This window comes from Drosophila rhopaloa, unplaced genomic scaffold (genome assembly GCF_018152115.1).
Source record: "Drosophila rhopaloa isolate 14029-0021.01 unplaced genomic scaffold, ASM1815211v1 contig_115, whole genome shotgun sequence".
In the NCBI taxonomy this organism is placed as follows: domain Eukaryota; kingdom Metazoa; phylum Arthropoda; class Insecta; order Diptera; family Drosophilidae; genus Drosophila; species Drosophila rhopaloa.
This window is the reverse complement of record NW_025334990.1, coordinates 8,119,624-8,140,643: the sequence shown is the minus strand read 5'-3', so window position 1 is coordinate 8,140,643 and position 21,020 is coordinate 8,119,624. Positions and strand designations below refer to the sequence as shown.

General features: G+C 41.8%; 3 protein-coding genes across 7 annotated transcripts in view; all 3 read left to right on the top strand.

Moving 5' to 3' along the window:
• LOC108052016 (box A-binding factor) overlaps positions 1-10,126 on the top strand; it is a 43,813-nt gene extending 33,687 nt beyond the window's left edge. For all 4 annotated transcript variants that reach the window (XM_044462038.1, XM_017134331.2, XM_044462037.1 and 1 more), the window contains 2 exons: positions 1,155-5,107; positions 10,019-10,126. In XM_044462038.1, coding sequence (XP_044317973.1) covers positions 2,160-4,856 — 2,697 coding nt within the window. In that variant the 5' untranslated portion in view covers positions 1,155-2,159 and the 3' untranslated portion in view covers positions 4,857-5,107; positions 10,019-10,126. The remainder of the gene's footprint in view (positions 1-1,154; positions 5,108-10,018) is intronic.
• Positions 1-13,676, top strand: part of LOC108052017 (pneumococcal serine-rich repeat protein) — a 78,579-nt gene extending 64,903 nt beyond the window's left edge. For both annotated transcript variants that reach the window (XM_017134335.2, XM_044462040.1), the window contains exon 8: positions 10,019-13,676. In XM_017134335.2, coding sequence (XP_016989824.2) covers positions 10,019-10,146 — 128 coding nt within the window. In that variant the 3' untranslated portion in view covers positions 10,147-13,676. The remainder of the gene's footprint in view (positions 1-10,018) is intronic.
• Positions 13,677-14,759: 1,083 nt separating this feature from the next.
• On the top strand, positions 14,760-19,533 carry LOC108052023 (myeloid differentiation primary response protein MyD88). Its single transcript, XM_017134340.2, has 5 exons — positions 14,760-16,144; positions 17,463-17,746; positions 17,810-17,975; positions 18,050-18,236; positions 18,888-19,533. Exons 1-5 carry the CDS (start codon positions 15,610-15,612, stop codon positions 19,324-19,326), a joined length of 1,611 nt encoding a protein of 536 aa, XP_016989829.2. The 5' UTR covers positions 14,760-15,609; the 3' UTR covers positions 19,327-19,533.
• The last annotated feature ends 1,487 nt before the right edge of the window (positions 19,534-21,020 follow it).

The window sequence follows — 21,020 nt, the reverse complement described above, 5'->3', positions numbered from 1 at the left end:
GGCTGTGGCCTGTCGCTTTAAATTATGCAAAACGTTACAATTCCTCGGCTCGTGGCCTGCCAAAGGTATAGCTGAATGATGAATTGTGTTGGCCAAAGAGTTGGTCGGCATAAATGCGGGGGAGGGGGGAGATGGAGGGAGGACTTTTGCTGGTCCGAATTGGGAATTTGCGGCTACGAGGGCAGTTTCATAGATTAAATTTGATTATGCTACATTACCCGACAACGAGTCCGCTACGTGATCGACTTACGGCCAGCAATCGCAAAAGGCCATAAAGCCATTCTGAAGCGGGGGCAAAAAAACTAAAGGGATTATCATTTTAAAAATGTATGAGCAAGTTTCGTTGAAGCTCTGGGGGCGATTAAGAGAATGTCCCAAATGCCAGGACCTAACTGAATTAATTATCTGTTCTGAAATGCATTAAAACTATGTCAAACAGAAATCGTACGCTTAACAAAAGTTTACTAATTGTTTGCTTTTAAAACAACATACTTTTCGAACTTTACTCATGTCAAAATACACATAACTTAACAAACTTTCTTTTACATATTTTAAACTAATTCATTATTTACCTTTATCTAATATTAATCATGTAGTTGCTATATTTTTAATTTTTAGGGGGGTGAATTTTACAAAGTAAATTCGTTTGTTGGGTATAAACTTACTCGTATTTTGCATAGTTGAAGGGTTTAAATATCATCAATGTTGGTTATGGAACTTTAAAAATTATAAAGACCTAACATCGCTATGCATAAAAGTTGGTGCTCAACTTTTACTTCTCAAATGAATGCTTTAATTGAAATCAAGTTTTACGAAACCAAAAAGAACACTCAAGCTCAGTGGACCATTCCCAATGACTCATTAATTAGAGCTTGACTCGGCTCAATTAGGAAAATCCATGGTGTGTTTTTTTTTTTTTTTGATTTTCTTCCATTTTAGCTTTTATTCAATTCGCTCCTCGGTCTCCTTCTACTTATGCTCGTCTACACATTCTGAGGCTGTTTTCCATCACTTACTCTGCACATGGCACAAACACCACAGGACATTACCAACAATACATCCTCCACCATCCCCCCACAAACCACCCCCCCTCACAGCCCCCGGCCCAGCTTGCTAATGTGTTTTTTACGAATTTCTCTCTTCTCTACTTCTAGTTGTGCTTTTGTATTTGCCAATTTTAATGAGTGTAGCAAGCAAACCAAGCAAAAAAAAACAAAAACCAAATCCAAATCCAAAAAACAGAAACAGAAACCAAAAACTTTAGCAAACGACAACAACAAACACAACAACAACAGAGCATTTTGTACAACAAACACAAGAACCAGCTAGCAGGTCCCATCATAATCACCATCAAGCCAAGACAACAACAACAACAACAACTACTCATTTGAATTGCAATAAATAAAACAACAAGAACAACAAGCACGTACACAATGTGACAATAAAACAGTGAGCGCAGTAGCAGCTAGAAAGCTAAAAAGGAATTTAATTGCACGCACTAGACGAGAAGTAGCCATAAATGAAGCAGAAACAAGAGCAAAAACAGCAAAGACATCCAAAACACCAACAAAAACAGCAGAAACAGTGATAAAGCCAAAAAAGACGCACAAGCAGAGAGAAATCCGCAAAGCGGCCGCAGAAATTATACAAAAAAAAAAACAAAGCAAAACCAAACTTCCCCTGTCTTGTCGAATGTCCTTGCACCTTTAAGCTCTAGCTGTGTGTGTGTGTGTACCTCCCGTTCACATATGTGTGTGTGTATCCCCAGCCACCTCCACCCCCACTCACAAGCGTACCACGATCGGTGTCCGTGTTTGTCGTGTAGCACCGCGTAGAGCAATCCAGCACCACCAAACCAATTAAAATATAATAGAAAAGCACCCTCAGCAATCACAATATCTTAACCACCTGCAATACCTGCAACACTTGCAACAGCAATCGCAATCGCAATAGTAATCGACACGGCGGTGCAGCCACCTTAAGAGCCAGCTGAACCACCGATCTCTGGGGCTGACAGGTCAGAGCGAATAACCCTAGCCAACCCATAGCCTCCTGGTAGCTCCCGATAGCTCCCCCGATTGATCCACTCCACCTAACCACATACCAGCACCACAATTGCACATTACTACCATAGATATCCCCGGCAGTACTACTACCGCATGGAGCGCGGCAGCAGCGGTGGTCAGCAGTCATCGCAGCACCACCAGCAGCAGCAGCAGCAGCAATCATCATCGCACCACCAGCAGCAGTCGTCGCACCATCAGCAACAGTCGCACCACCAACAGCAGCGACACCACCAACATGTGGTGGCCGTGCACAGCTTTGATCCGTATCTGACCGCCGGAGGGGCGGACGAGGAGCATACGTCGGGCACCTCGTCCTTTGACAATCCCGCCACCAAAAAGAAACCGCCCAAGCTGAAGCCCATCCATCGATCCCTGTCCATGGCCATCGATAATTATGCACCGTCTTCCGGAGATCTCGACATGGATTTGGATATGGAAATGGGCATGGAGATGGGCATGGACATGGACCTGGATATGGAGATGGATATGGAGGGCGAGGGCATTGTCATCAGTGAGAAGCCGCTGATCCACCGCTCGGCCTCGCCCCTGCCCCATTCCCGATCCGGCGCCCTACCCCCGCAGACCCTAGCAATCCCAGCACAACAGCAACAGCAACAACATATTATATCCCATCCTAGCCAGCGTGGCATCGGTGGTGGTGGTGGCTCCGGCAGTGGTGCCGTTTCGCCAGCCCTATCTGCCCGCCAGCAACACCATCACCTCCTCCAACAACAACAACAACAACACCATCAGCAACAACAACAACAACAACACCAGCAACACCAACAACAACAACAGCAACATCAGTTGCATTTGCACACTTTCCAGCAACTTGCTGCACAGGCAGCTGCTGCCCGGCATCAAACAACCCACCAGCAGCATTCACTATCGCACCGCCAACATCCGCAACATACGCAACATACGCATCCACATCAGCTTCAACATCCGCATCCGCATCCGCATCAGCATGCGCACTCGAAGAGCTCACCAACCTCACACGCGGTTAGCCCGGTGCTGGGCCAGCAGCACCGCCAGCAGCCGGACATTTACCTGGTCAGCAGCAGCAGCAGCCTGGGCGATGGTGTCGGCGTGGGCAGCTTGGGTGTGGGCGGCATGGGCTTGGGCGTGGCCATGGGCATGGGGCGATCGTTGGGCGGGAGCACATCGCCCATTCAATTTATTGACATGGACGATATGCCCAATCCGACAATTGCCCCCGCCCAACGACCAATGCACACGCATCCGCTGAAGAAGAACCTATTCCGGCGATCCGACACCATTGACGTCCATCCGTCTACCAATTTTCAGATGAAGAAAACGCATTCCTTCCACGCGCAACAGGATCCCGCCGCCCTGGACCAAATACAGCTGGCCGTTGCAGCCGGTTCGGCGGCCTCAAGTCGACGCACCAGTTCGGTGAGGGGCAACTTCCTAATGCCCGGTCCACCCGCGGGCGCCAAAGAAATATCCCGTTCGCCGTCGCCCAGCCGAAGGGGCTGTCGTTCGCATCGATCGTTCAATGATCCGGGTCGCAGGCCCAGCGTTAAGCCGGATTCGGTGGTGGAGTCGCAGATACGACATCCATCGCTAAACGATGACCTGATGGAGCCGATGAACGGACGCAATCTGTTTGCGGCACCCACCAATCTGTCGCTGGAGAATGAGCTGTTCGTGGATACGCGTTCGCGCAGCAACAGTCACACCAAGATGGAGGAGCTGGGCCTGGCGGAGATCACCGCCGCTGCCGTGGCAGTGCAGCGATTGCGCAAGAGCTCCGGAGCGGGATCATTTGAGGATGCAGCCGCCGGCCATAGTGCCACCCACCCGCCTTCAGCTGCGAATAGCGTTAAGCAGAAGCGGGAATCACACCACCCGCACACCCGCCAAGTGAGTACCCACAGCTTGGAGCTGGACGGACGTCCATCGACCTCGGCGGCGGCAGCAGCAGCGGCCGCTGCAGCGGGCGGCCATGGCCTGCAGCTTCACACAGCGGCGGCGGCGGCCAGTGCGGCGTACCACTTCAAGCGGGGCGCCCAGCTCGGTCGCTCGCTCTACCTGTCGCCCAGCAATCTGGAGGAGCTGACCGTCCACCGGCCAGGTGTTCTAGCGGCGGCAGCCGCCTTCCAGGGCACCAATGCCAGTGCCAGTGTCAAGCAGGCCAAGGCGCTGCACAGTGCCAGCGTACGGCTGCGCAGCTATCGGGAGACTTTGAGCGCCTCCAAGAAGTCCAAGAGCTTTATCGGGGACGCCAGTGTTGGCAGCGGTCCGCAGGCGGGCGACGACTTCGAGCTAAGCTCACCCCACCGACGCAACAGTCGCCCGCTATCCACAGTTGTGCCTGGATCCAGCATCGAGGAGATCAAGCGGAGTCCACGACCCATTTCCGCATCGGCGGCGGCGGCCGCCTTTCTGGAGGAGAAGCGGCCGAGCTTCGAGAGGAAATCGTCACTGACGTACGACCACGAGTTGAGCGATGCCGCCTTTGCGGCCCAGGTGCTGAGGCCATTCCATCACAAGTTGGCCGCCGGAAGGAAGGGCTCCGTGACCGGAGGCTCTCACAAACTGAAGAAGAAGTCGCTGAGCGATGACACCGACGAGGAGGAGGCGGCGGATCGCAAGCGCAAGCGGATCGTCTGCATTGTCCTATCCACGGTCCTGCTGTGCCTGGTCTGCGCCAGCGTGTTCGTACTGACCATCACGCTGACCTCCAGCTCTGGCCAGGGCGGAAAGAAGGCGCATTCGTTCAGCAGGGACACTCCCGTCCACTGGACGGGCATGCGGCCCTCATGAACTCCAACGCAGAGGCTGTGCTTTGGGCAACTCACCTACCTGCCAGCTGGTTATCCCCTGACTTTGGACTCGATTTCGTTAACGTTTGCGTTTTCGCTTCCGCTTCGATTTCGTGCTGTCGTTCCGCTCCACGTTTTGTTTCCTCTGTGTCTCCGGGTCTCTGGTTGCGCCGGGTTGCCCAACTGACGTTCACCGACTGAGGGAGAGGAGCAAATAGAGGAGGAGGTGCAGCAGCAACTGTCGCAGAGTCTGTAAGTAGGCAAGGCCTTGGGTATGAGTTTCTAAAAATAGATATGGAGGCTGCTCGATTTGTACATAGCACAAAATGCACAAAGCTTCGATTGTTGGCAATTGATTTATTACCTGTAACTTGTGAAAAGTAAAATAACTCATTTACACAAAGCAAAGGCTCCACGTTGGGCGCCAATTGGTTAGAATATAGAATTTTAACAAGTAAAATGACCCAATACCATTCTTAAAAGCATGCCTTTCATAAAATACTATTTCTATTCGGCAGACATCAGCAATCGAAGTTTCCTGCTGTCTGTTTCTTTGTATTGTAGTTACTCTGAAATCCAAATTATTTCCATACATAAAAATCATGGCATTTCCTTATTGAAATTCTTTAAACTGCATTCCATCTCTGCCACATCGATGCGAATCAATGAACGAGGTCAGCTTGGTTTCATTATCGGGCTTAAAGGACCACAGTCAGGGTGGCCATACTGCCATATGTCCTTACAGACCATAAAACTGTGCAAATACAAATATGTATATCAGCCCTTCCTTCTGTCCACCAACCAACCGTTCCCCCTCCTTAAACACCGCCCCCAAACAAAGAAAACAAACAAACACACACAACGCAGTAGCTGGTAAGGAATTTTCAAATATTGAGCTGGCAAAAGCTCAGCAAAATCTGGAGCATTACATAACCGACTAGCTGGCTAACTGACTAACCTGCCAGGCAAACACGCACATGGCCATAAAAAATGATGTTGTACTTACTTACCATGACTTTAATGACTTTGACTGCATCAGGAGCCGCAGCATCTTCATGCCGCAAAGCCAAACTAATCAGCACGTGTGTGCGTAAGGGTGTGTGGGTGTGTGGGTGTGTGGCTGTGCGTGTGGTTGTGTCGGTGAGAGTGTGTGCGAGTGTAAGTGTTATTTAGCAGAGCACAAACAATGCTTAACCGACTCTCAGTGGGTGGCAGTGGGTGACTAACTGACCGACAGAAAGACAGTCAGACAGACTAGCAGGCTGAGCAGCCAAGGCCTGCGGAGACCTTTCCCTTGGTTATCCTGCTCTTTTTTTATACTCTCGCTTAATAGTTTTGTTTGTTAACGTGTGTGTGAGTCAGTGTGTGAGTCAGTGTGTGTGTGTGTGTGTGTGTGTGAGTGTACGTGTACGTGTGTGGGTGTGCAGCATCATTACGGCACGGTACGCTTGGTTTCCTTTTTATTATGTGTGCGTGTGCCCACAGACAGGAGGCACGCTCACACTCATAGCCTTAATTTCACGTTGACGACATGGAAACTAGGTTACTTTTTCAACTGCGCCTCAGTGAGCGCCAGAAAGGGAAAGTGCAACAAAAACAACAACAAGAGCGATAACAACGGCAGCAAAAAATAAACTAACAACAATTGTTTATTATAAGGCGAGCAGCAACAGAAAAAGCAACTCATGCTAGTGACATTGCCCGCCCAGTTGGCCCAGATGGCCTTGCCAAAGCCGAGAATCCCGTGTGACCGCTAAAGTCCCCAAATTGCCAAGCTCACTAGCAAGTTGCAGTGCACACATATAAAAAATGCGACAAATTGACAGTTCGCACAAGAAACTTTGAGGTCAGAAAAAATGTTAGCAACAAGAAAGTTATTTCTCCCTTATCGAAAAGTTCAACTGCAAACTCTAAAGGCAACCACTTGATCAAACTGCAGAAGGTGCAAACTTATTGCCGATAGGATATATCTTATGGGTCCATTTCTCAGTAGTCCGATTAACTTGTATCCTAAGCTCTAATCGAAAAGTTTCGTCGCAAACTTCAAAAGGAATGAGAAGTGCAAACACATTGTTGATAAGCATATAAGTATACAAATAGAGGCCCTGCGTTGGGCGCCATTTTGTTTGCACAGAGCCACTCATTTATGCAACACTTCTCAATGCAATCTCATCTCGCTTAGTTATTATTTACACTTGACGTGCTTTCTATTGTGATATTCATAATTGAAAGCAATAATGGACGAGTTGTTTCAACAAGCCTTCCATTACCAAGGCAAATCTGTTGCATGTTGCATCTGCTTCATGCTCTAGTTAAATCACAAAAGGGAGAAAAAAAGCTAATGCCACTGGCATAACCAGACAGCGGAGGCAACAAAAGTGCATCAATAAATTCAATTTGAAGGTACAATGGATGCAAAACAATCCCTGGAGCCCAGTTCCATTCCCAGTCTGCTAATTAGGCGTCGGTTGCCATCCGTCAGGCAAACTGGCATGTCGGCCTGGCCACAGAATCTCAGGGAGTGGTGGCACAGGGGCCTTTTGCTTTCAACGCCACATTTATAATTAAACAACATGAAAGACAAAGCGCCGGGCAGACAGAGAAGGCAACTGAACGGAATGCGGGGGGGTGGCGGTTCGAGGGACGAGGGACGAGGCACAAAGGAGAAGGGCGGGCGTGAGGCTCAAAGTTACCCGGCAGCATTTATGAGCGCCCATAATGGCTGTTAACAATTTAACTTGTTTACCGGTGGGAAAGTTATATGTTAATTGGTCTCGAATAGCCTCGCGTACACACAGGCACACGCGAACCGAAGCTCCAGAAACTGGGCACGCACATAGCTCAACCACGTCCTTGAGGACAGGTGAATGATCAACTAGGCTATGTCCTGTAAACGAGGATATTTTATATAGAAAGCTGTACATTTATGGTTAACAAAGGACGAGTTTGAAAAACTTTTAGAACGTTATTTGAATTAGGAACAAAGTAAAGTCCTTTAAAAATGCTTAGCACATCATAATACATTTTTTATAGTCTGCTTTTGGGCGATTTAAATTTTGTTTTAAAATCGTAAGAAAATTTCGTTTGAGATTAAACTTTTAGGCTTAACTTACAGGAAAATCAGGTAATACAGTAATACTTAGGGACCTTATAGAAATTTCGTTTTAAGTAGGGCCGTTTAAGATTTAAATTTTAGGCTTAACTTACAGGAAAATCAACCAATAAACTGATAAGTACTAACTGAACCAAGACATTGTGTTGTTTTTGCTTCACTATAAATCCTAGTGTTTCCCCAAGTATTCCTGAGGGCCACATAAACCCTGTGTACACAGAAGATTATTAATCTACTAATAAATAATACCAGTACAACAGCCAAATCCAGTCATCCACCTATGGGCCCAACTTCAGGCCCCAAAGCAGGCCAAACGGAGGAGGCATTGTGCTGAGTAGCTTCTACTTGCCAGAGCGCCAACAAAGCCGGCAGCACACAGCACTTGGCCAAGTGAATAATGGCAGGCATCGTCACCTGTTCTCAGGCCCCCACTTTGGCATTAACACGTTGCGATTACGCCTCATAGCCCATGCAAAGGCACGAGCTGGGGGAATGGAGGTGGAGGTGGTGCCTAGCCAGCAAACCTGGACACATCCTGGCCTAGCGGTTGGAAACCACCATGTGGCCTTTGGCCCATATATGCATATGAATTTGATGACGACAGCAGCAACAGCAACAGCAGCAACGGCAACAGCAGCAACAACAACAGCGGCAACATCAGCAACGATGTGTGATGTTGCATCGTGGTTGCACTTCCACTCGTTAAAGTCGCTGGCTGCGGGTGGAAATGGGATAACTAATTTTTGCAATTAAATGAGAGCGTAAAAAGGGTGAAATTACTTAAATTTTTGCACTAGCCATGCAACAGAGTGTGTGTGTACGCTTGTGTTTTTGTTTGCGTTGGTCGCTGGGCTGTTTGGTGGCCATTTGGGGCAAGAATTTTTTAATTAAATTTCAGCCGGGCGCATACTCTGTGCAATGGCAAATAAATATATTGCACCAGATAGGAACTCTCTGAATTAGCAGCTTTTCCGGCAAATCAATCAAATTACCACACACACAAACACTTACACATACCATACCGGACTTTAACATACAAAACAAAGGACTTAAACTATTTGTGGGGTTTTCAAGAGTTCCACATGGGAATAAACAACCAAACTGGGAGTGAAACGGCAACTGTGACTTGTCTGTGTGTCCGCGTGTATGTTTGTGATTGATTGGCAAACAAATTTTGACACTTTACACAACACCCACGGGCAGGTAACCAATGTTTGTCCAACCGATTCCTACCCCTGCTCCACCGATTCCCATTCCCATTCCCATCGCCAGTTTGTTGAGCGTTAATTAAAACTGCTGTAAAATGCACAAAAGCGTTGAGCAAACAGCAACCGCGACGACAATCGCAGGGGGTCATGTCAAGGGGGTTTTTTGGGGGTGTAAAAAAACGAAACGAAACGAAGCGAGTACCGTGTGTGAAATGGGGGGATATGTACTTGATATGTGTACACATATGCGAACGTGATAACCCAAAGCGGAAACGGAAATGAAAACAGCGGGAAGATGAAAAAATGTTGGACTGTGTTTAAAGTAAATAGTCTGGATTGATGAAAGTTGTATTCGAGAATTCATCAACAGGCATTTACTTCAACTGCAGTTCGAACGAAATGCAACAGGATAATAACGAGTGCGCAGTGAATGTTTACTTATATTCTAGTATATTTATGTATCTAAGAACTTGTTCCATTAGAGTTATAAACTGGTGGAAAATATGTAGCAAAGTTTGAAAAAGATTTTCCGCTCATTAAGCTTACTTACCAAAAGACCGACTAGCTTAAAAATAATAATTAAATTTTTATTTATTCAAGGGTTTTGTTAGCTACACATTTATAATTTAATCTTATTATTATTATAATATCAGAACCCTTTTAAGTAAATATGCTGTTAAATTAAAAAGTACTTACAAAGAAGTAAACGTATTCTTTAAATGTAGTTTTTATATTTTTAAAATCCTTTTGCTACAGGGCAATCAAACTGAATATTTACACAAATGATTTTCATTTCCCCTGATGCAATCCAAGATCATTTACACCGATTTCTATCGTTGACAGTGCGACAGGAAAACGAGCGGAGCTACCGCGAGAATCTGGAGCGCACCTTGATGATGAAGAACCGCACCGAGCTGAATCTGCAGCGCCACCAGATGGAGATGCAGATGCAGATGCACGTCGTTCCATGAGCGTTCCGAGCGGAAGGAAGGAAGTGACACCGCTGCACCAGATGCGACCGGATGAGATGTCAGCGGGAGCTGCTGGAAATGTCAGCGGTTCGCAACAAGTTTGTGGCAGGAAGCCGGAGGACCCTTCTTGTCCCGTCCTCTTCGCCAACCTCCCCCTCCCCCCACCACAACCACACCCCCAAAACTCCCTTTTTGCCCAGCCCTAATCAAAGTTATGCGCACAAAAGCTACAAAGAATAACAAAGAATACAAGAAATCAAAACAAAAGAAAATTGTTAACTAAAATATAAATGAGGATGGAGCACTCCGAAGTGCTCGACTAAAGCTAAAAATAATGCTAATTGTAGTTAAGTCTGCCCACGCGGAAATCACTTGTTTTGTATCTAACTGAAAGGTAGACTCCACTTAGAGCAAACAAAAAAAAATCAAATAGAATGGTCGAAGAAAAATTAAAAGTGATGCAGTTTAGTCGATAGTTAAAAACGTTGTTTATAGAGTTACTTCGATGGCATTTTAAATGTTAGGTCAGGGACGTTCTGGTGTTTAAGCTCGCCTAAAATTATTTTCTAGTGACTTTATACCACCTGGAAATGTTTTTAAAATTATGCAAGCGTAGTTTTTATTCCAAAAACCCCTTTGTACAAAAATAGTTTGTACTTCTTTTTCACAGCATAATTTTGAGCACAGTTTTAAGTGGTTTCAAATCACTATTGGATTTAATTTTTTAAGTTGTTTAAGTACTTGTAAAAGTTATAAATTCAGAAATAAAATTACTGCAATCCTGTTGTTTGAATTGTTTCCAGAGAAATTGTTTACCAGAACGGACTCGATTGTCCCGTAATTATTGTGCTTAGGATATGATCTAGTTGAGGCTGCAGGACGACGCCAACTGGAAGGAGCAATTAAGCGAAAGGTTTCGATTGTTCAGTTGATTAGCCAAATGGTTTCAATTTTTTCTTTAGCAGAGCTTGCCTCCTTTGGTTATCCCACCCGAAAACTCCCCCCAAGAATGGCGTCGACTGGGCAGCTGGCGAGTGGAAAAAAGTTGGTCAATAGTTATGTCTGAAACTAAGTTGTTAACTGAAAAGTACTCCTAAGTAAATGTTAATAGCCATAAACAACAGAAAAGTTTTTGTATCTCTTAGAAGACGTTGAAGAAGAGGTGGTGGAAAAGCGCAACCAAAAGTATCCAGTATTCCACGATACATTTTGAGTAAAAATACGATTTTCATAGGTTAACAATAATTGTAAAAACAAAAAAAAAAGCAGCAAAGGAACATTCAATAGATTTACTCGTAATTGGAACACACAACTTGTGCCAATGAAAACTTAAGGAATCCTAATGAGAACCTGCAAAATAAGTGGCATAGCGTAATTTAATAAACAATTGAAAATAATAAACAAGGAAAAGTTAGATAATTAGCGGATCGATGTGAAACTGTTACTTAAGTGCAAAACGAGCTTGTTGTCGAATTAATTTTTAAATGGATTTAAACTAAGTGAAACTAAGCTAAATGTTAAATGTTTTTTTAGGTGTTCAATGTTATAATTAATTTGTGGTCGAGCAGCCGAAATGAGGTAGAATTGATTGCCCAGCCTTTACCAAATGAATAATTTTACGAACCTGTGCTAACTCAGTTGCAAAGTTTAACGACAAAATTTAGCTTGAAGCAAACTTCTATCGGTTTCAGCCAACTGAGCGTTGAAAGCTTGAATACAAAGTGGTGAACGAACTTCCCTGACCGCCCATCTCCCTGCCCAATTAACAATTATCCGGAATTGTATTTTCAAGCGCAAATGTTTCTTAATATTCACCCGGATGCGCAAAGGCAATTTAATAGGTTTTTGGATTCTGGCGTGAAATTAATTTGAGATCCACAGATAAGAAAATTACTTTGTTTCCACAAAGCTTGCACGTGTATATATGTACCGGCATAGATAAATACAAAGAGAAAAATAACAAACTGCTGATACTTTGATCAAAAATTGAATTTCCAAATATTTATTTAAAACGAATCTTAACCCCTCATAAAAACAGCTTTAATTAATGTTTGGCAGAGGAAATCAATTATTATTGAATTGTAATGCTTAACCAAAACGACGGATAATTTCAACGTAAAACATTTCATAGGGATAAAGAAAATTCATCGAGCATCTCTGTACTTTATTCTGTTTAGTTTAATCATTAAGAAAGCGAATTTTTGGCTTACAACTTTAAAATTCCCACTATTCTCAGTATACAAATTTCTTGGGGCAGATGGCAAGCAGGGAAGCAGAAGTTCAACGATGGGCAGGATGAAAACAAATGGAAAGCTTTAAATTAGCTCAATAAATTGTAAACTTAAACATTTAATCTACTTAGAGCGGATCGTTGTTAAATGCAATGCAAGTACGTCGAAGACAGAGACTCACACACCTCATTCAGATTTGTAAGATTTGCATTTCGGTCTAGGAATCAATTTCATATTTGACCTGACACAGAGGCTAAACAAATTCAAATTTACGCAAGGCAACCGCAAAGGATACTTAATATAAACAATCAAGAAAAACATTGTACTTAGTAATTGCATTTAACAAGTGGGAAAGAGAATATTTACTAGGTTCGCATAATTGATTTAACTGCATGCTTAAACTAACGAAAGTAAACGAGATATTAACTGAATGGAGGTAAAATAAAAACCTAATTAAAACAATACAAATAATGTCTGTAATTATGGCTAGCTAAGTGTAAAAATGTAAGCTGAATTATTATACAACCAACTACAATCGAAGCAAGTAAATTGATGTAATTGAAATACTCGTAACGTTTTAGGGCAAAATACCAATGAATAATGACACAGGTTAAACACAAACACGCAGCAAGAATAAATTAATGAATAACGAAATTATTTCTCGAGAAAAAATCAAACTTTTTAGCCTTTGAACGAGAGACTTTTGGTGCCCAATCCAGTTTGAGCAATTATTTACAAATGAAAAAAAATAACGAAACACAAAGAAAGACACACACAACAGAAACACACACACATGCAGATGTATTGTAAATAGAACAGCAAACAAAATGAATAAATACCAAGTAGGTACATAAATAAATAAATAATGAGAAGGCTTATCCAAGTAAATCAACATTAAATAAATTAACAACGGAAATCAAAGAAAAACAGGTAATACTTCAACTTGTGTGCAAGGAATCAACTTTTACTGTTAATTGTTGCTGGCAATGCAAAACGCAAAGCCAACCGAAAAACGAAAAAACGAAATTACAAAAATAAACCATGAAAAATGCAAAACAAATATATTTAAAAATACATTTGAACGCCTTCAGCGTTTTATTCATCAAGCAAGAAATGTTGAATCGAAAGAAAAAGTCAAACAAAAGCCATACAAGCGATAAATCAATTTGTGTCACCTGTGTAGTAAGTATATCTCAGTATTTGTAACTGAAAATGAAAACGCGTTGAAGTGCAGGCATCAACCACAACAACAACAACAACAAAGAAAAATCAAATGAAAATAAACTGAATTTACAAGTGGACTTTGACTATTATTTACGAGTAAGGTCGCAAATCATTTCGCCTTTTGGGAGAAATATTTCTTCAATTACGAAGTAAGTACCTGTCGAAATTTAAAATACCCGTAAGTATGCTCAGGCAAAAAAAAAGGGATGGAAAAAAAGGTTATCACTTCTCTTTGACCATCGACCCGCATTCCAGTCACCCAAGAACGAGTGTTCCCAGTTATTTGCTCCGCCAACAGGGTTCAGAAATGAATTCCTAATATTACAAATTAAACAATATCCTACAAATTGTTCGAATATAAATTAATTCAATTTAAATATAATATCAAGTTGGCCAATATTATTCAGTTAATATTTTTTTTTTTTCGCGGAGTCCCACGATATGTATAATTAAAGGACGATGGGTTAACTTTTGTAAACACATCACTACGTACATCGTGACACATTGGAAGTCAGAATTTGTATTAAAATTGTAAGGGCCTACTTTCAATAGAATACGAGATATTTTTCTGAAAATGATGGTTTTGTGTCTGCGCATTTGTTTTAAAGTTTATCACTCATACGTACTGTTGCCTGAAATTTAATAATTTATTTTTATCGAAATAGTTTAGACTTGGTGTTCTTTTAAGTCATATTTTGTCCCGTACTTGAAAAAGATCAATAAGTTGAGAAGGAAAGATTTATTTGCATGCAACTGTGAATGGCATACGTTTCGTATGAGTAATTTTTATGAAATAAGTTTATTTGCAGGCCATTCTTATCGTGTTTTTTTATATTTGTCTGAATAAAAATCTCAAGAGATTGTTACTTGGTGTTTTTAAGTACGCTCTTTGACAAATAAGGTACTCAAACGTTAATGTTTACACAGCATTTATTTATACCCAATTTTAAGTGATTTCAAATCAGTTAATTCCGGCATGTAATGGCAACCTGTTTTGGAGCGCCATCTTTAGAAAGCTTTCAGAACGAAAGGTGAAAGTCTCAGTTTTCTAGTGTGCCCCAATGCGGAAAAATACCGGAGCCCCAACTGGCTTCAAAAAATACCAAGCCCCCAACCGATAACTGCCCCCAAAAAGCTCCTCTCGTCAGCTTTTGCCCATCGATCGCCACGAGCTTATCGGACTCGCGATCTGATCCGAAAAGTTGAAAAACAAAGTGAAGATAAATTAATTAGCAATTAGCCAGTGTAAATAGAGTGTTGTCAGCCGACTAGCCGCAGCAGCTGAGCTGATAGTTCCGCTTCTGCCCCGCGTGGCACCGAAACAAGCAACGAGCAAGTGAAAGAGGGAGAGCAGGTGGAGAAAGGGGAGGCGGAGGAGGAGGAGCGGACAACGAGGCAGAAACAAAAGCACAAAACGGCGGACAGAACCAGTCGAAACAAAACAACAAACCGGAGCGGACGCACTCGAAAAGCGAATAAAATTTATTTCTGTGCTTAGTGTGAGCCTGTATGAGTGGCGTGTGTGTATGTGTGCTGTGTATATTTAAACAATATTTAAAAATCATTCGCCAGACGACGAAAAGCGAAGATCTCCGCTATAGCAAAGCGGAGCAGACAGATAAATAAAAACAGACTCCGAGACAAAAACAACGAGACTGTGACGCAGCAAGGTGCTGGAGGTCACTCGGCCCATTTCGCGTAGCACCATATAGCACCATATAGATGCCACCACCCCCCGCGTAATCAACCCCGTAACCAGTTCCAGTTCCATCCGCCCGCAAACAACACGCGCGATCTGAAAACTCTAAAAAAAATACAACAACAAAAAAAAAGTTATACAAAAAAAAACAACAAAAATAACAATAGCAAACTCACGCGCTTTGTCGTTTTATAACCCGCCCTCTTGACTGATAAACGTCAGTTGATAAATATATATCGCATCACACCAAAAACAAACACACCAGCAAACAAACACCAATTATTCCAATAAAGCCAGCGCCAAGTGCGAATGCGCCCTCGATTTGTATGCCATCAGCAGCACTCGGTTGCCCATTCCTACTTCCATCCCCATTCCCATACCCATTCCCACTACCATCGCCATCCCAATCCACATCCACATCCCCCCAATCATTCCCACCACATTTACGGCCCCACTGACGTCAGTTATCGGCGTTATCGCACCGCTAACATGGTGGTGGCCGAGGGAGTTATGGACTCCGGATCGGGGATCGGTGAGGGAATGGGCCACTTCAACGAGACCCCATTATCCGAACTGGGGATCGAGACCCGCACCCAGCTGTCCCGCATGCTGAACCGCAAGAAGGTGCTGCACTCGGAGGAGGGCTACCAGCGGGACTGGCGGGGCATCTCCCAGTTGGCCAAGCAGAAGGGATTCGTCGACGACAACGCCAACAATCCGATGGATCTGCTGCTAATTAGCTGGAGCCAGCGAAGTCCCAAAACAGCCGTGGTGGGAAATCTCGAAAAGTACCTCGGCATCATCGATCGATGGGACGTCTGCGACGATATCCAAGAGAATCTAGGTAAGCATTATCTTATGACCATATAAGTATTTTATCATTAACCAGTATTGGAAATATTACACTTGATTTAGAAATACCATAAGTTTGAGATACAATTGAAACCATAGTCGAAGGGTTTAATTATCAATATTTATTTTACTTATCTAAAGTTTTAAGATTTATCATTCACATCAAACTTTAATAAAGTGTTATAATTTATAATAATACTCAAAAATTGGTAAATTATTGCTGCAATTTAAAGGAGACTCTCTTTAGGCATTATATCAAACTTATCAACAGTAGGTCTTATATTATTATATTAGATTATTTATAGAGCTCAATTCTCGTTATCTTTAAAAATAAATAGGTTAATACAAATTTGAGTCCAAATTATAATACATGCAAAGAACAATTGTCAATAATTTTTGATTAATTTGACTTCAGATTAATGATTAAAAAAACATTTTTGTGTCTGTAAAAATGATTGTGATGATGATTGTGACGATATCGACTGCATGCGTTACTTATCTACTTATCTATAAACAAATTTATCTAACTCAAACAATGGTTATCATTAAATAAATAATAAATTATGTTATGATGAACATTTTTGAATGATTAATAGGGAATTGTTAATATTACCGAAAAAACAATTCGGATTTGTAAAATTTTTTATTATCATCCTCACAAAAACACTAGTCTCATAAATAAAAATCTCCAAGCAGTAATTTGTAGTAAACAACAATAAACATAAACAATTCAAGCTAGAGAAAAAATGTCAATCATTTAAGAACGAAGTATTTTTGTTTATTTGCACAAAGGGGATTCACCTGGGAAAAATTGGTTGTCATTAATAGAAAAAACCTCGACACAGCGATTTTTGTTTGGGAGCATATTTTTGTATAGGAATGTTAATATGAATTTTGTATACAGTATATCAAAGAAAAATTAGAAGATAGGAAGGTCAAAGTTTGATGTACAATAATAAAATTTATTTTAAATTTGTCTTGAATTTTTTATAGAAGAAGGCAGTTTCTACTTTTCTCTTGAGCATTAATATTTATATATTTTAATATTTTACATATTATCTTATCATAAATTATTTTCTACGGATAAAAAAATAATATATTAATTTGGATAAGTCAAATCATATTAATTTTAAGTTCAAAATGATATTCGTTGATTTCAAAATAACATACTGCTGAAATGAAATATATATAGAGGTATTTTGTTTGTCATTTTAAAAGCACATTCATTGTTCTAGAAATACCTATGTTCTGATACGGCCTACGTTTCCACTGACATCAATTTTGTTTAATATTAAATATTTGACATGCAGCCAAGGACACCCAACGCTATATCATGAAACAGGAGCAGCGACAGACCTCTCTAATAAAGGCGTGTCCTTCGCCCCCCAGTGACGGTTTGGAGACCAACAACAACTACAGCGACAACATCACAATGGGCCAAAGTGTCCAAATCCTGAGCGAAGAAGATCAGAGATGTGTGGAAATGGGTCAACCGCTGCCCAGATATCATGCCTGTGTTTTATATGCAGAGGCAGACATCGATCATGCCACAGAAATCATAAATATTCTAGAGTCTGAGCGATACAATCTCAGGGTGAGTGGAGATCCCTTGGGTCTTGTTTGTGTCGGGAAATAACTATGGCATATTCACACACAGCTCTTCCTGCGCAATCGCATGCTTTTGGGCGTTCCCTTCGAGCATGTCCAACTCTCCCACTTTCTGGCCACCCGCTGTAATAAACTGATCGTCGTGCTCACAGATGACTTTCTTCGGTGTCCGGAGAACGCATTCTTCGTGAACTTCACCCAGAAGTTACAAATCGGTAAGTGGCTGTTGTTCAGTTTTGTTGCCTGGGTTCAATTTAAATAACAAGTTCCTCGTTCTGCTTATTTTTAGAGGATCAGAGTCGCAGAATCATACCGATTCTGTACAAGCCGGACATGCACATACCACTGACCCTGGGAATCTATACGCACATCAAGTACACCGGAGACAGCAAGTTGTTCAACTTCTGGGACAAGTTGGCGTATTCGCTGCACGATATGGACACCTCTCATACCCACTCCACGCCACAGGCTCAGACGTAAGTTTGCCTAGTTATTTTTCGTGGGCGGCTTAATTCATAGGGTTGCAGAACAAGTAATAAACAATTCTAGGGTGGAAACAAATCTTTAGATAATTATATCAGGGTTGACCTTCACAAAAGATAAAAATGGTTTATAAACTCTTTGTATGAATAGAAGTAAATTAAAGTGAATATCCAAATCAAGTTCTTATAATTAACTTTTGGTGTGCAATTATATATTTGTCTACTGCTGGTTTTAGGGGCTGCGAATTCGCTTTATGGTGTTCTCATAAAATTCTCAAATGTACACCAGCTGCTTGTAAACAAAATTGTATAAGCAAAAACCAAATAGCGTGTGAGCTATCAACCTTAGAAATGACTAGAAAGAATTTTTAGTTGATTTTATGCCTGAGAAGAATATACTTTTGTTTCCAGAGGATGAAGGAAACCTTTTCTTGATTAAGTACTTCTAAAAGAAATGCCAAACTGAAATTACGTTCACAAAGCTTAGTTATGCTTTAAATATTAAATTAAAACAAAAATAGCATGAAATATTTAAGGGAAAACCAAGATTAATTTCCGCTTCTTAATGTATTTCGCTAAGGCAGATTGACTCACGTTAATGAGCCCCCTTAGTCATCAGTAATGCTAAACATTATCTTCACACAGGCCCTCGCCGGTGGAGGAGTCGGCTCCAAAGCGGGTGACCACACCCAGCATCCGGATACAGATCAACGATAAGGATGTCACTGATATGCCCAGCTACAACAGCGACAAAGTTCCGGAAGCAGAGACCACAATGCTGACGATTTCCGGCGATACAAGTTCACCTTTACCCGAACACAAGCCGAAGAACAGTTTCCTGCGAAAGATCACACATAGCTTTGGGAAGACGCCACGGAACGAGGGGGCCAGTGCAAAGTCCCTGCGACACGCCCACTCCGTCAGCACCATCAATGTGACGGCACGGGAAAGGACACTCAGTGCCAGCAGCTCCAATATCTCCACCACGTCGGAGAGCAAGAAGAGCTCCATCAAATGGCAGCCGAATATCCTGAAGAAGGTCCTATTCTCCCGGTCCAGCAGCAAGCTGCAGACGCCTGGTTGAGATCGTAATGTTTAAGGATAGCCATTCATTCGATTTCCTTGATTCCTTGTCCAGTCTAGTTACGGCGGTAGAGTCGCCAACGTCGTCACCCTACATGCTTAGTGATAATCCGTAGCCTAATCCTTATCAAAGTCAAACTAACTTAATATACTTAGACGCACTTGTTAACTTATATAAGACAACAACGAATAAAGACAATACCACATATCTGCACAAATGTATCACAAAGCGCACCGCCGACCAAATACGCTACGATATACTATAAAATGTATGCATACGACCGTAGATTTGATAAACAGACAAATTGGCAATTGTGTTGAGTGAGGTTAAGTGCGCGGCGACACACTGCTAATCGAAGCGCTCAATTAACTGTTAGTCACGCGTTCGATAAGTGACTTACTTAATTAAATTATCTCTGTGGCACTGTACTCGCAACTCAGAGCTCAGCCCAATGAGTGCCCCATCTCGGATGAGTAATGACCATATATAAAGTATACGTATTATTGCAATGTGCGAGCAGCAGTGCTTTATCGCTCTGTAAATTGCTAAAGCACTTCTAACCGATTGCTAGCAATAAGTAATTGTTTGTTTTGGGTACCGCCTTGGGCAGGTTCTCCCTTGTGATTAGCCTTAGCTGTTACCGATTGTTACTGATTGCTGTGAATGCGTGTCTATATATAGTATGCCCGATGTACACACACTTACAACAAAGTAAAGCCAAGATTAGAAAACCAATAGGAAAGGTATTCCTATAAAACTGAATATGATGAATTACATTTCTTTGCTATAAGTATGTATACCTATAAACTATAAAAGGTCGTCAACCATATTATGTTAAACCATAAAACGAAAACGCCTCAATGTCGGACATCGATCGCTAGAATTTCGACCTTCGTTTATGCTTATGAAACGCACCGTAACCGTATCGGAAATGAGCAAGCTCCAGTTGAGCGGCAATAAACTGTTCAATGTTTGGCTCAATAATTTATTGTTGAATGTAGACAACCTTTAGTTCGTTTATGTTTAATAAACATTGCAGTTGATGTGTGAATCCCCAGTATGTTTACATACAGTTTTTCGCATAAATATTGAGTGAAATTGTTTATCGACCAGTTCCGGTTAATCTAGAAGACATTTTGAATCGGTTTAAATTTTTGTATTTTTTTGTTTTATTTATTTTCTGTTTTTTATTGTTTAAATCGTTTAATGTTTTAATAATAGCTCCTCGCTCACATTTCTCACATCGTCTCTTTCTGCGTTTAATTTCGCTCTCTGTGTGTTACAATTTACACTGTGAACAAATTTGTTTTTTTTTTAGCCTTACTGCTCCTTGCAACTTGAGCTTGTTCTTTAAACTTTGTTTGGTTTTTTTTTTGTTTTTGTTACTTTTTTAATTGAATTTATGTTATGTTTTGTTTGGTTGTTTCTCTGCTCAATGTTGGTTTTATGTGAGTGTGTGTATTTATATATCGATTTATATATGTTATTAATTTTAATCTGTCGTTTGTTATCCGCTTAGCTTTGTTTTCCTTTGTTAGAGTTATTTTAATGATTTCATTATCGTTTAACAAAATTAATAAAAACAGTTTGTAATTTGTTTGCTCTTTGTTGTATGTATATGTTAATTGATCAATTTATTCGTAATTCGCAATATTAAAACAATGTAACGCATGATGTTGCATCTTCTGCCTCGA